Source organism: Tachysurus vachellii, chromosome 10 (genome assembly GCF_030014155.1).
Source record: "Tachysurus vachellii isolate PV-2020 chromosome 10, HZAU_Pvac_v1, whole genome shotgun sequence".
Classification (NCBI taxonomy): domain Eukaryota; kingdom Metazoa; phylum Chordata; class Actinopteri; order Siluriformes; family Bagridae; genus Tachysurus; species Tachysurus vachellii.
The window spans coordinates 16,652,260-16,668,572 of NC_083469.1; the positions used below are offsets into that span (position 1 = coordinate 16,652,260).

At 38.2% G+C, this 16,313-nt stretch overlaps 1 protein-coding gene across 4 annotated transcripts in view; it reads right to left on the bottom strand.

Annotated features, from left to right (window-relative positions):
* slc25a21 (solute carrier family 25 member 21) overlaps positions 1 to 16,313 on the bottom strand; it is a 70,174-nt gene that overhangs the window by 17,187 nt on the left and 36,674 nt on the right. For all 4 annotated transcript variants that reach the window (XM_060879960.1, XM_060879957.1, XM_060879959.1 and 1 more), the window contains exon 2: positions 9,578 to 9,626. In XM_060879960.1, the coding sequence (XP_060735943.1) occupies positions 9,578 to 9,626 (49 nt within the window). The remainder of the gene's footprint in view (positions 1 to 9,577; positions 9,627 to 16,313) is intronic.

The window sequence follows — 16,313 nt, forward strand, 5'->3', positions numbered from 1 at the left end:
TCAGCAGTTAGTCGTTCAGTCGGGTGCCTGATGGGGCCATAAAGAGCCTTGGTTCCATCGAAGGAAGGGGTTTACTGAGGTGACTAGGCTTTCATAAAGCCAACAGATTAACATCATAGAGGGGTGTCTCCCAGCATACAATTTTGTAAATTCCCTAATAGCTTGTAAGGCATGCCTGGAAAACAGTTAAAATAGCACCATAAATGAACTTCTAACACCATATTAAGAGAGGGAAAGAAAAAACTGCTTAAAGGGCACGCAGTCTGTGGCACTGGGGGCAACACTTGTAAGGAAGAAAGGGAAGAGATGGGGCACAGACCTGGAAGATTTGAAACAAGAGGAACTTGTGAACAAATTTAAATGAGCCTTAATTATAATTTAAGTCATATAAATGCAGGGTCAAGAATAGCTGGAGTTCTATTTCTCTATGTTTGTTTTGTAGGGACAGGCTGACTCAGACTAGGCATGTGAGAGAGAGAGAGAGAGAGAGAGAGAGAGAGAGCGGGAGAGAGAGAGAGAGATATGCCTATGGCCTACTCTCAGCCCCCTGACCTCACACCTGACCCTGAGGTCACCTCATTTCCTTGTGTCCCTTACCTACCCTCTCATAAAGATCTTGGACCCAACAGCTTGGCCTGTGAGAGATAATAGGGTATATGAGGAGTTCATGGCACTGCCACATCAAACCCAATGCCAATACCAAAGGACAAGGAAGAAGTTTTTCTTCTGGTCAGCACAGATTTTTATACGGGTCCTCCATATGACAACATAATAGTAACATGGGTCAGAACTGTCAACAAGCTTATACATTCCTGTTACAGTCAGCAGAGAGAAAACCCATGAAAAGCGCTAGGGCATCAATAACATATGACACTCTCCAAATTCTTTGTGGTATAACCCCAGAAAGAGATGTACTCAAAACTGAAGATGACTGCAAGTTCAATGACAATATGGAACCTAACCCTCTGTGCATTATTTTACTACTACACAGCATGATGAACAGTCAGGTAAGGGTGAAGATAAGGGCAGGTTGGTGTTTCTGTGAGCAATATGAGTGCTATGGGGTAAATAACCCTGGAGTCTTTTACTTGACCCCAAATTCCTTGTAAAAAGTGCATATTCAAGGCCCTAGAAAAGAGGATAAATAACAGGGAATGGGAACCCCTTCTTTGTATTTTTACAGACACAGACAAATATGCAGTGTTTTAGGGCCAGGCAGAGTGCTAGGGCCTTGTCCCCTCTGAGACCCTTGTGTTAATAGGCTTACTTTGAGTCCAACAGGGGGGGCTGTGCTAGAGGACATGCTGATGTGCTCAGGACCAATAACGATGGCGTTAAAAGGAGCCCTTTGGGAAAGGTAGAAGGTTACTGGATTGATCAAAAGACTTAAGTTTGATGGCTTTACCTTTAAAGGGGTAGGTTGAACTTTTAAAAAGGTCTCTTAAATTTGCCTTATTAAATACTTGGGTATTTCCCCATGAAAATGAAAAAATGTAACCTACTAATTCAGTAGAATTTTTTTCCAACAATAAATAACATTGAATGAAAGCATCCTGTAGTACCTGGGAATAAAAAAGCTTCCTACCAATGCCAAGTGTAATGAGTAATGTGATGCCATAGAGAAAACAACAGTACATACACACATGTATACACACACACACATTATATATATATATATATATATATATATATATATATATATATATATATATATATATATATATATATATATATGTGTGTGTGTGTGTGTGTGTGTGTGTGTGTGTGTGTGTGTGTATGTGCGTATGTACTGTTGCTCTGTGTGTGTGTGTATATATATATATATATATATAAATATATATATAAATATTATATATATATATATATATATATATATATATACACATATATACACACACACACACTGAGCACTTTAATAGGAATACTATATACTAACACTGGGTAAGACCTCCCTTTGCTCTCAAAACAGCCTCAATATGTTGGAAATGTTCTGTTGAGATTGCATACAATTTCTGCAGATTTTTCTGCTGCACTTTCATGCAGAAAAGAGCAGAAAATCTCTTGTTCTTCTCTCATTGATTGAAAAACATTGATTATTTTGTTGTATAAGGATCGGAGAAACGTTGACAAGGGCCTAATTATGAAGGTTGGAAGACTTGGCCAGTGCATCGCCAAAGCAATATTGTTATGTTCTGGGTGTGCAGCAGTTTAGTACCAACAAAAAGTAGTCCAAGGAAGGTGAACCAACCGGTGAACCATCGACAGGCCCACTGTTGCATGTGAGGTCGTCTGGTCTGAGCCCACAGAACAGAGCACAAATTAGAGAAAAAGTTTAAAAAGTTACAAATGAAAAGAGTTACACAGTGCACCATGTATGGGATTGTGTAGAAACAGACAGTGTGGGAATGTATAGGAGAGAGAAAATCTATTTCTTTTTTGTCCTAAGCCTAGGAGTGTAACAGTAACAAGTATCAGAGAGCATCTTCTCTTCACATTGGATCTGCAGTACATGAGGAAATCCAGAAGGTAGCATTAAAAGAAAATCTATTTTTTACAACCAAACAGTTAATTTTAATGAGCAGGATCATAAAAATGGCAGGCGTATGTAGTACCTGAGGTTAAAACACAACATTGAAAATGCAGGCATTCGATCAAATTTAGAATAGGAAATGCCAAGATAAGATTTGTCCGATCCAGCTCTTCATATATACTGAGGAGCAAAGACTGCAAGCAATTTGATAGTATTACACTTGGTCTTCAGAGTTCCTTCAATTTGTCTTACTGACAAAGCCATAAATGATTTTATATAAAAGATAATATGATAAATAATACAGATATTTTTATTATCAGGTAAACTGAGCCAATGAAGGGAAAGAGATAAAGAAGATGGGAGGCTGAGCATTAGGGGAAGTGATAAAGCTGTAGCACTTGTGACACGGCAGGCTCCTGGGGTTTGTCTGGGTTAAAGAAGCTTGGGTTTCAATGGCACAACAGGCCCACTGGACCCACTGTGACCCAAGCAATGAAGGTAACCAAGAGAGAGTAGAGAGGGCAAAAAGTTTCACTGTCTAGATGCTCTTTTAGTCAGACTTTATTTGCACCCAGACTCCAGATGTCCCCTTTTTGATGTGGCACTTTGTATACCATTTTGTTAATGTTGGTATTTCACAATTTAAATACTATAAATTAATTACTCATTATCACAAATATTTGACAACTCTATTTATCCCAAATATATTTGAATAATATAACTGATAATTTGAGAGCTAATCTAAAATATGTGTGAGGAGGCAATTTCACCGTGGCAGATCTTGGGACAGCCCTGGCTCCACTCAGCATAGTTACAACTTCTTTGAAGTAAGGAAATGGTTGGGGAGAGTGAAGACTCCTCAGTCAGCAGGCAACCAGTGGGTACTGCATAGACGATCAGGACAGCACAGGACTCAGCTACCAGCACTCACAGGGCTGCTTTTTCAAACAGAAATCTGAGACTGTACATTACAGCTCTGTGTTTATGCTCCTCACCTGACCTGACAGGAGCTCAGCACACAAAACACCACATGTAGTGGGCTGCAGATGCTGTAAGGCGACCGACAGGCGCTGGAGACAAATGAGTTTTCATCGGGCACTTTACTACTTCTCTAAAATGGGTCATTTCACAACACCAGGACACTTTTACTTTATTCCTATGTTTTTACTATAATGTATTTGGGTATCTGTGACACCCTCTAGCAAACCTGTTTAATACTACACCCTAATACACTATGGCATGTGCATAAACAGGGTTATACAGTTTCAAAATATAAGCAGAAAGACAAGACCTTTGCCTTGCAGCTTTTGAATATATATAGTACCTAGCATAAATATTCACCCATTGAACCTTTCCACATTTTGTCAGTTTACAACATAAAAATGAAACAGATCTATGGATTTAATTCAGATGATCTGCCATTAAGTATTGCATAATACTGTGTTGTGGAGAGGTCAGTATAGTTATTTTAAACTAATTAACATAAAGTGTCTATATAAGTATTCATCTCCATTGCTGTGCAACTAGTTACTGTCAGATGCCATACCTAGTCTGCAAGGACTTGTTTGATTTCAATATGAAATGTAATTGTTCCTGGAAGGTTTTGAAGATGAAACAAACAGCATCAGGAAGACCATCAAAACAAATATAGGACAAAGGTCAGTAGAAAGGTATTAGTCAGAGAAACAACCAAAAGTCTTAGGGTTACTCTGAAAAGTTGGAGAAATCCATAGTACCAATAGGAGAAGGTGTTCACAGGATACTACCAATCTGGACATTCCACAGAGCTGGGCTTTACAGAAGAGTGGTGATTTCTTTGGTCTAATGAGACCAAAATGTAACTTTCCATATCTTGTCTGGAGCTTCATATCTCCAAGTTCATATCTGAGTCTAAAGTCTGATCTGAATTTGACTTGGCTTCAATTGAGGAAAGTTTATCCAAAATAATTATAAAAATGATTATGGCACTGTTCTCTCTTTCACTTTTGGCCATGGATTGTAATGGCATCATTGGGATTCAAATTCTCTGGATGAGAGGGTGAAGCTTTTCTGTATCACTACTTCAAAGAACTAGAGTTTAGCCTATTTACAAGTGTAATAACTAGAGATGACTTGGCTGTGTGGATCTGCGCTCTAGGCTAAAAAGAAATCAGCTCCAGCCTCTAACGTTCTGAGGAATTTACTTATAAGCATTAGTAGTGATATTCTTCACTCACAAAAGTAAAAAAACAACAACTTTAAGCTATGTATTAAATAAAACAAAACAATCTGGATGACAAAAAATCCTATAAAAAAATTTCTACATAAAAAAAAATTTCTATATAAAATGAAATATTAAATCCCAGGATCATAATTTCGTGACAGGGATTACACAAACACATACACATAGGGAGAGAAGGAGGGAGTGTTGTTCATGAGGACCAAAGGCCATGGCAGGGAAGGATTAGAGGATCAGGGCCGCACAGCTAAAACACCATGCTGCTTTACTGGGACAGATCAGCTTCCAAACCTAAGAGCTTTGAGCCCTGCTGTTTAAGGGCTGGTTGCGGGATGCTATCAGGAGTGCACTGAGGTTCAGGCAGCAGTTGGGGGTGGAAGCATGGAGACTTCACTCTTGCCATCACCCACTCCTCAAAAGGAATCTGACTGTTACAGCCCTTGTCAAACGACCCCCTCTGCCTACAGGAACATCACTTTCATACATGCTCTAAACAGAGAAAGGCAAAAAGTGTCACAGTGAGGATGGAGTGAATTATGAAGGAGTGTGACAGGAGTCAGAGAGTGTTTTTTGTCAACAAAAAGAGCTATGACATACAACGGTCATGTAATATGATTTTGCCTATTTATTTCTTTACAAGAGACATATGAGATGTTTTGAAATTGTTTTCAATTAACAGATATGACAATCAAGTGTCCTGGTGGTCTACCTATTTTTTGTTCATGTTTACAGGGCCAGAGGAACCACAGAGACCAGAGTTTTGACTATAATAACGTTTTACTAATGACTCCTAAGGAATTTTGAAAACCTTGATTTCAAGATCACCTTAGAATTATTTAGTCAAAGATAAGCTATAGACCAGTGCAAGCTGTGGAATAGTGCATCCTGTCGTAGTGGATTGTCTGGCAATAACTGGCAATATATTGACTTGGATTTGAAGAAGTGGGCCACCTGCATTTCACCAATCCTATCAAATGCTACTCTTCTGGGTATACACACCATCTCAATAGTGCATCAATTTCACTGTTGCTCCAGCAGAGAAGTTGCTCTCACTGAGGCTAACTGCAGACCCACATCAGGAGAATTCCTGCAAGGTGATTAGAAAAAATCGAAATCTCATGTTGCCCTGATGGTTGATGTAGCTGACAACCACAATTTGTCCAAACAACATGTTGTGACATTCACATCAGATTATTTTCTGTCAACACATGATTTAAGCAGATTATTTTGGACCTTTGTTGAATTAAGCACAACAGCACCACTAGTGGCTGTAAGTAAAGAATTCACAAAATGGTATAAAATGATGTTGGAGTAATCTCACCTTATTAGACCTGCCTATCCGAGATAATGATGTCATGTGATTACACAGAGTTAACTGCCCCTAGATTGTGTGCATTGGAGCAAATTTTTTTAGCCGAGTGTGGTATTTCCACCCATGGACTTGGTCATGGGTGTAATATAAAAATGAATGAGTTAGACTATTTTCCCTATCATCCATTTTCTCCCAAAATGCATTTGGAGGAGATGATAAAATTTGATAAGCTGAGCATATATTGTCCAATCAAAGAACAATTTACAAAAAATCATGCCATAAATGACACCCTGCGATATAATGTATTGTTCAAACAATCATTATATAGTAGTCTTGTTGTCTAGATACTGTAACTTGCATACATATGCATGTGGTGTTAGAGAAAGGCCGAAGGGAAGGGCTTTGAATTTGAATGCCAGTCTTTCACAGGCAAACCTAAGAAATCCTCTGGAGTTCTAGGTTTGATGGGGACATGAAAATAAGCATCCGACAGGTCCAACAACTGAACAGAATCTCTCAAATGTTGCATACAATAAGCGAACAGGTTTAGTTTTCTAAAATTTGCAATTAGACCAAACAGCCATTATCCTTATCCATTATCTTTTGATTGTACCACTGTACAACATTTGGAGTCAAAAAGTTTCTGGTCCAGAAGCAGAACTAAAGTTTATATTCCTGGACATAACCATAAAGTATCTTGTTTTCACCCACTTTTGAAGCATAGTGACATAGGTGTTGTTCAAAGGTCCATTTGCCTATTCAACGCTTCTTTGAAGGCAAGCTCAATGAGATATCGTGGCAGACTTTGTAGGATTTATCTAACAACTAACAACACTTTATGCTACACATAAACCAGGCTGATGAGAGTTGCCCTGTGTCCTCATATAAGTGTTTTAGAACTGGGAGTGCGATGTTAATCACTGACCTTTCATAGGGATGGATTTCTGTAGATTTGTGGAATACTAGCAGTAAGACATCTTGGGAATGCCCCATATTCTGCATTAGTGTAATTACTATTTAGAACATCATCATTATATCTGCACTTAGCAATGAGTCAGCACACATCTGGATATAGTGCTACACCACCCTGCAAAGAAAGATCACTGGCAAATTATAGGAGATAAAGTGCATTCACCGCACAGTTTTAGACTGCAAGATCCTACAATAAATTGTGAGGATAATTGAAAAAATGTCTTTCTACTACCAATCAACACTACTGCATCTAAGGCCACCAGAATTGTGAATGACACCAAACTAAACACTAAACTCCACAACAGTATAAGTGGATAGTCATGAGAGCAAGGATGGCCAAGAGATCCATGGATCAAGAGATGAGCTCCAAAGAAATGGTTTCTCTCAAAGAATTTGAAAAGAAAAACAAAACAGCGACAGAGTTATATGATAGCAGGACACACTAAATCACTTATGCTGTAACTACCTAGAGAGCAGAGGAAACAACAGATCAAACAGTAAAAGGAAATGAGAAGCATTACAAAAGTGAAAGATATCAAGTCAAAAGGGCAGAAATACACAGAGGTGTTTCAGTCTGTGGGAGGGTCTAAGAGTGTGTTTGGGGTGGAGTGAAGTTGTGTAACCAGATCTCCACATAAAGAACAATCTGGACTTCTTCCTGGTCTCTAATGAGAGCGGCAGTGAAGCCGGCAGGCTGATCAGAGTCAGATGGGCTGCCCCAAGCACACTGCCCCCCGCTGAAAGTGCCGCCCGACACCCTCTGTTACCTCCAAGTGAGCTGAGACCAGCCCATGAACCATGTAACTAGGTGGTTTCCAGGTTAATGAAAAGCTGTAACTCCAGTTCCACTGTCTCCCTAGAAAGCTAACTATATACAAACATCACCCAACCCAATGCAATCCAAATAACAAATAGCAAATAAAGCACCTTCAAAAAAAGAGCATTTAACACATTAATAAATTGCATGGAATGTGAATTCTCTTGAACACAGTGATTCTGATATATCACTGAGCAGCTCTAGGTGGGTGTGGGTGTGTAACAACCCCCAATCTTCCCAGTCCCTGGCTCCAGCTCCCTCATTTGCACAGAGTAAATATGAATTTTCTAGAGTAAAATTTTGTCAGGTTCCCCTCTAAAAATCCTTTGATTTCACCAAAGCACCTTTTAGAATAGAGAAAAAAGTTCACTCCAGTTGGCATCCAATTTAGAGCAGTGAACATTAAAGCAGCAGCCAGGTACTAATAGGAGACATTCCTGCAACTAGCGTCAGAAAGGAGGTGTGTTGGGTACAACCCTCTCAATGGCTCCATGTCCGGCTCTAATAGATTTCAGCTCTACCCACCCTTCCAAATTAGCCTGCTAGCACGCTTTTAAGGAAAAAGTTGGCGGGAAGAAAAAATGAAAAGGGAAAAGAGCAACTAATACAATTCAATATATATAAATAGCAACTAGCAGATGACAACTGAAAATGTAAGTCTTCTACTTCTTGCATAAAACTGAAGTCATCACAAAATATGAATGCATTTTCATATTTTAAAACCACCCTGTTGTGTAGAATTACAGTTTGCATTTTGATTAGACTTGAACTTGAAAAAATCTGACAATGCAAAGATAGAACATGTCAGACAAATCACACAGATAAACACTGCTACATGTATCATGCTTTCAAACATACTTCAAATAGATAAAGCAGACATACCTTAGTGGGGCTTTTCCCACTTTTAAGGAGGAGCACTACAAAGAAAATAGAGTGTGCACTTTTAACCCTGACCCCGCATGAAGAGAGAGTGGCCCATCCATGACAAAACCTTCAACAAGAGACCTTAAATCACCCTAATGGATTCTGGAGTATCACATATCAATTTGTGTGAATGCAAGAACTTATGTTTGATCCATGTTTTGCTTGTGGCTTCTTCAACAAAACAATCTCACTTATTTTCAATCCAAAACATCCAGATTTATACATTACAAAATGACAGCATAAAAGAATAAATGTCTGATCACATGTGTACACGAATATACATGTGTGTGTGCGGGCGTGCAAGCATGTTAGCAGGAGAGCCAGGGTCTTGGCAGGGCACACAGAGGCCATAAAGGTTTAGGAGTGGCCCACGACCTGTTTACTACCCACTGAGTAACTTTGGTGTGAGGGCCTCGATCACCCTCCGTCCTTGGCTTCCAATTTCACTCATGTAAAACAGGGGAAGAAAATTAATTCAAGAGCTTCAAAATTTACCGTGCACCAATCAAGACCCATTCTTTTTTATGTTTTTTCTGGTTTTACAACCATAGGCCTACAACAAGGGATAAAGTTCAAAGGAATAATGAGGTAAAAATGTGAGTGATTTGTGAACATTAAAAAGTATTAAACATTTTGGGTATGGGTAAATGATGCATTTCATTTTTGACAAAACGAGTTAGCCTCTTGGCTCTATTGCCAATATACAGAGGGAAAAAAGATATTTAAAGCATTCAGAAGTTTAGGTCGAGCTAACATGTAGTGTATGAGCTAAATCTGGGTAAAGCTTTGTGCATATTCTGTTACCTGGTCTTCACAACATCCAGCGGGTGCATCAGACATATCTCCACCAAACCTACAGAGAATAAACAGTTAGATTGTTATTACTCTCTTTTAGGTCTAGGCATAAAATTGGAAGCTATTCTGTTAATTATTACATAAAATTTTATGTTAAATTTAACATTTTAAACTTAAATTCTACATTTCTAAAACTTGCAGATCCTAGAGGGACCTTAGTACACTTCTTGCCATGAAAAATAAATGTTCTGATGAAGAAAACTTTAATCTGCAAATATTTAACCACATAAAAATGAGGGAAACCAAGGTCCATACATTTATAAATACAAAGAGTCAGATTTCTGTAAACCATATGCCCATGTGTTGAATATGCGTGTGTTCGCCTGCCATGATTATACAGAGGGAATTCCCTCAAAATGCCTCAGCACTGGGTCCACCACACATCTGAGAAGAACCACTTGGCCAGGCAACTGCCTTCATCACTTAGATTGTGTTTTTGTCTTATTACCACGCTGCTTCACTTGGCAACCATGTAGTGAGTCTCTTGGAAAAAATTAATCCCATATACAGTAGAAATGTGGCAAATGGTCTGGAATGGTTGTATTCTTGGTTCACAAGCCATTATGATCATTATTTTTTTCTACAGTCTGACTTTGTTGTTAATAGTCAATTGCTCCTGTAATTGGCAATTCATAGTAATCAAGTGCAGTTCACAAAGAACTGGACAGTAACATTTTTGAGGTGTGATCTCAATACTCCAGCACATTAGACTTACAGTAACATGTCAGTCCAGTTAGCCTAAAGTGGAGAATAGCAGCTTTTTAGAGGTGCAACATCTGTAGATACAAATAAATATCCACACAGACAAGAGTTCATTAAAAAATACCTATAACGTGTGGCACAGCTTATGTGGTAAATACAAACATGTACGAGTTGAACATTTTTCTAAAACTTTGTACAACTTCACAAAAGGATTTAAAAATAAGTCCATTAGCACTTCAGAATGGGTGACTATGGAATTATTGGGATATGCAAAGGAAAATATTATAAAGAAAACGGTAATTCCATCTATTATTCACACGAAACGGATGCAGGTGGCATGTTACATTGGTCTCAAGGGAAGTGAAGTTGAGCTGAGAAAAGTTTAGATAACTTGTTGACTTTTGCTCTGGGCATTAACCATTAAAGTGGTGTGCAATCCTAATGTTAATCATGCACACTAGTTACTTTGTCAAGACCTGTTTATTATTACATGCTTTGTAGTTGAAGCTTGGTGAGATTTGAATTTGTTCTTGCAGAGTCAAAAGTGTCTCCAATATAATGCTAATCTGAAGAACCATTAGTGGAGTAAAATTTACTTTCTGAATTGTTTATATCTAGCTTTTCCTCTGCACTAGTAACTGAGACAGCTAGTAATAAGCTGTGCTAAAGCAGAGGTTTTTCCAAATTTACTTTCAAGTCACAAAGACTATAAAATGAAATTATTATCCAGAGGGCTCATTGTCATCATTGTAATACAGTTATAAAAGTTCTGTTTATAAAAGAAACTGGTGATTAAATAAAGTGCACTGTACAGAATTCAGGCACAGATGTCAAAGACCTAGGGTTACATGTTGTTCATATGCTGTACAGCTAAAAATATTACCTTAAATCACAGCTGTTGTGCTTTAATCTTATACTGTATAATCGTATATAATGTATTATCTTATATAATCTTATATGATATTGAAAATATTGTAATAACCACCATTGTGATAGAGATACAAAACAACAAAATCATGACACACTGTATTTCTGTTCAGCACTGTTTAAATCAGCATGTAGAGAAACTAATAAATCGGTGAATTCGGTATATTCCGCATTCCAGAGAAATAGGACTATAGCGGTGACAGGACGCAGGTTGGGCAGTTTAACATGGTAAATAATGCTGATTTCACACTTCGAAAAGCTACTCTTGGCTCTGTGTTTACAGCAGCTACCAGACATATCAAGTTCCACTGAATGAAAACACAACAATGGTTGAAACTCTATCTGTGTCAGCTTCATGCTATGTAAATAGGCAAGGGCAAGTTTTAGTGCCTGCTTTGTACCAAACACTTTATATAACAGTGAGGAACTGGAAAAGTTTTTTTGTTTGAAAGATGCTCACAACTTGGCTAACTAACAGCACTATAATAAAAGGTATGACTGTTTAGACAGTGGAGGAAGATAAGTGAGATCCCCTGCGTTAAGAGGTTAAGAGTCTCAAAGAGATTATAGAGCACACAGCCTCTTTCTCAGTTTAGCCTCTAAACTCAGATTCTCATTGCCACACCGCTATTGACTTTAATGGCTTGTCTCACAGATTTCACCATGTGTACACAGCTGTTCAGCAATATGGCCCTCATTCTAATTTGCTCTATTAAATATATTGTCCATAAACAAGACACTGTCTCCTTAGGGGTTTTCCAGGAAGGTAATTATCAAGAGAAATACCAGAGTGAAATAACAGCTCAGTGTTGATTCCGAATCCTAGGCATTTCCAGTGAATATTAGCACATTGTCCTAACTACTATACAGAAGTGTCAATTGCAGTTTAGAGTAAATCCCATAATAAGTAACAGGAAAAAAATGGTTTTAACATGTTTAGAATGCCTTTAGACAATACTGGCACAAATATTAAAGGAAGAAAGGTGAAGTAGATCATTTGAAATCTGGTCCTTTTAAATATAAAAACATTTGCCAGTGTAGAATTTGCCAGAATCAGGTCCACTTAATGTCAGAGTAAATAGCAACACAGAAAGGACTATCATTAATTAAAAGGGAATGATTATGGTGGTCCATTAATAATTATAGCCCATTAATGACTCTAGTTCTTCTAGAGGAGGAGTGAAGAGAACCAAAGAAATTGAAGCCTGGGAAAACCGTCAGTAATGCCGGATGATCGTGGAACATATTGAATCAATAAAAAGATAACAGGTAAAAGAGGTACGGCAACAAAAAAGGCAAAAAGAATAGAGAAAATATGTCATTACTGCAATTGTTCCATGCAACAGATCACTTAGCAATCACTTACTGGTTCTAATAAAAACACTTCAGAGGTAACACATCATTCAGGTAACATAGGCTCCTAAACCCAGAAGCTGTTTCCGTTGTCACTAATGTCATTCCTGTGAACACATACTATAAATAAATGGGCTGGTTTAATATAACCTATACTTTAATATATATCCCAATTTGGACAGTGAGTAGCTCAGTAAGCAAGCACATGGGCATGTAAATGTGCTGTGGGAGCCGTTCAGCCCTGTATGAGAGGGCCTAACACAGGCAGCAGATCAAAGCTAAGAACCAGCACGAGGCCACGAGAGCCTGTCACTCATTTGACTCTAATGAACTCCATCTTAGGGGAAAGTCTCCCCACTTAAGCACCAAGACAAGAGTTATCGTCTCTTACAGAAAAGGGGAAACACACAAACAAGGTGAAAAGAGCCAGGGATAAACCATGGCCATTTTTTAGTGTGCTCCATATGGATGGATTTAAGGCTGCAGCAAAGAGGTGGGGGAGACAGATAGACCAAAAGAGGTGCCGAGACATTTCCTCCACATGATCACTATGAGAAGAAATAAATTGCCAGGAGTGAGCAGAAGCTGTGTTGCAATTTACTGAGCTCTGGAACATCAATAACCCTGAATAAGCATGGATAGATGTTGTGGTAAAACCTCTATCGTTAGCTAAAAGTTGAGAACTAGATGGCAAAAGTAAATGTCAATAATCAAAATAATAAAATCAGGTCCACAGTATGCAATAGATGCAAAGCGTAATTAAGGTGGCACAATTAAGGTACAGATCCTCCCAGAATTACTCACTTTTCAAATTAAGTATATTTTGAATCCAAACATACAGTATTTAGACCACGTCCATCATAAACAACACTTCTTTCTTAAACACAATAAGAAAAAAGCTCACGTCACATCAATAGATTTCTTTGGGCTGTCAGCATTGTGTTTAGCAGCAATTCCCTAAACAACTCAGAGAACACTTAACTAAAATTTACCGCCTAAAGAAAGGAAATTAGACTGTCCCATTTAAGTGAGGAATACAGGAGATCATATGCTCCTTTCCCATACTCCACTGCTACTCCTCTGGAGAATAAGTAGCGCATTTGTTGACTGCAGTTCTTGGCCAACCATCTGGTTGCTCTTTCAAGCTTAGTTCTGCACCACTGAATGAAATACCATTATTTGGTGTTATCTTTTGTCTCTGATGCACAATAGCATTGACAGCTCCTGTCATATGCTGCTACTGTAACCAACACGTAGCCAGCAAGTCCATATAGCTGTTGTGTGGAGCAGAACATGTGCAAGGATCAACATACATATAAAAAAATGATATATAAAATGTAATCTCTCATTATATGAGCGTACCGAATGGTTAAGCAGTGTGTCTACTGTCAAGCAGAGCAGCCTTATGTTGACATACATAGGCCAATTATGATTAACAGCAAAATAATTTGTCAAAGAAACAGATATATAGTTCATGTTTAAGTGAGATACCTGTACGGGTGCGTACGATATTCCCCATGTGTCATAGCACGTATAGGGTGTGTGTGGTGATGTAAGTCAGAAAAGGAAACGCACTTTGAGAAACTTCCTTGGAAGATGAAATAGGCTTTAACTGGCTTAAACCTAGTGGTTGAGAACAGCTATTGGGGAGATTATAACGAGGCGTGTTCAGTGTTTTCTTTGTGCACTGGAAGACCTGTGGAAATGTGCTAACTATTTTACAGCCTATTGAAGAAATAACCAAATTGTGAGCACACTAACACAACAATACTTTTGTGGATATGGAGGTGTCGTTGCTTATTGGTAGAACTGTTGCAAATTTAGTGGAGGAATGGCATGTGCTAAACCTGCACAGACCCTCTTCACACAATGACACCAACATTAATCACTATAACAAATTCCAAGGAAGAGTTAGTACTGTCAACTAATATTTGCTTGCTTTGTATGGAAAACCACCTTCAAGGAGACTGAATGCTCAATGCGCATAAGTTGTTTAAAATATAACAAATGAAAATATTTCAAAAATAAAAACTTTCTACCCTGTAACAAAGCTTTGCACAAAGACTAGGCTATGTCTGATTGTAGCACAATGAAGAACACATGGCAATTCACTTGGGACATAAGAGTAACATTCTCCCACAGATTGTCATGAGAGAGTGCTAAATCACTGGAAGTAGACATGTAAATGAAGGAGGATGGTCACAGTGGCAATCAAATAATAGCCCCAAGGCCCACTACTGTATTCTTGCAGATCTAAGAGCAGAATATGTGTCTGGACAAAAGACAAGGGGAAAAAACCCTGCAAAAAAGCAGGCAGCTTCTTCTTAGTTTGCATTCCTAATTTTGTGATAGCTTTGTAGAGAGACGATCATACATCACCACAATGAGATTGCTATCAACAGTTAGTTTTGGCTTGGACAAGTACCAAGCTCTCACTCCCACGCCTTAGTGAAAAAGGAAAATAGCATAGTGACAGTCAGAGTTTGCACAATGTGTACAGGTGTCATCAATCATAATGAGACAGACACTGTAAATTTCCACAGAGACCTTGGAGAAAAGGTTAAAGACATAAGCAGGGCTAGGGAATAAATAGCTTACTATCTTGATGATAATGAAAGCACATAGGCTACATGCTTTCGCTGTTCTAGTTTAGGGTAACTGCTACAGTTAGTATAGCCATGACTAGAGAAGAGCAACTGCACTGTAATAAAAACTAAGCTCCTTAGTTTTTATTTATTGAGCTCCTCCACATGAGGCAGAGAATAAATAAAAAATTGACCTTGACTTTATATGTCTTTAATTAAGACAGCGGTAAATTGTTTCTGGATAGCTTGCCTAGACATACAGCGAATAGCCTTGTAAGCTGCTCATTACTCTTTTACCTTAAAAGTATGCAGTTGACAGTTTACAGTCTTCATTTAGTCGCATCAGGCTTGCTCATTAGGGATAAATACAAATCAATTTAAATATAAGTCTAATATTAATCTTATTTTGTTCTTTTTTTCACGTTCGGTAAAGCTGCATTAAGACAATGTCCATTTTGAAAGTAATATACAAATAAATTAAATTGAATTTATAATTTCAACTTCACTTAAAGGTATATAAGAACTGAATATATTCAGTATATTTTCACTGAATATCTGCACTAAAATGACTTGTGGAAGCTTCCTGTGACATACATAGCATGTAGTTTGTGTGTCTGCCATTCCAGCCCAGAAATTTGGCTGAATTCCTGGCTGAACCAGTAGCTAGTTGTGCAAACCCCCATCATCCCTAACGTCTCCATGCTCACTTTTTTGAATACTATTTTTCAAAACACATCAGTGTAGGAATGCTAAACAGACAGGCAATGCCTCTGCAATGAACCATTTGTCATCCTGTGTAACAATGCGAATCTGATTAGCCATGAGGTGTGTTGTTAATGACATCGGAATTAGGTTCCTCTACAGCCCAAAAAAAAAAAAAAAAAACGTAATGAAGGAATGAGGTGAAGAGTGATCTCTGTCACTGAAAATCTTCAGAAACATGTCAGAACGACATGTGAACTCTATGAAACTATTAGGGATCTCTACAAAACATCATATCTTGAATTTAATAGTATTTGGCAATAGACGTTTTACAAGCTTTTGCACTACAGAGATTCACAGCAGTTATTACAGAGCTATTACTGTAATTCCTAAAAACATATCTGACTAAGGCCTAG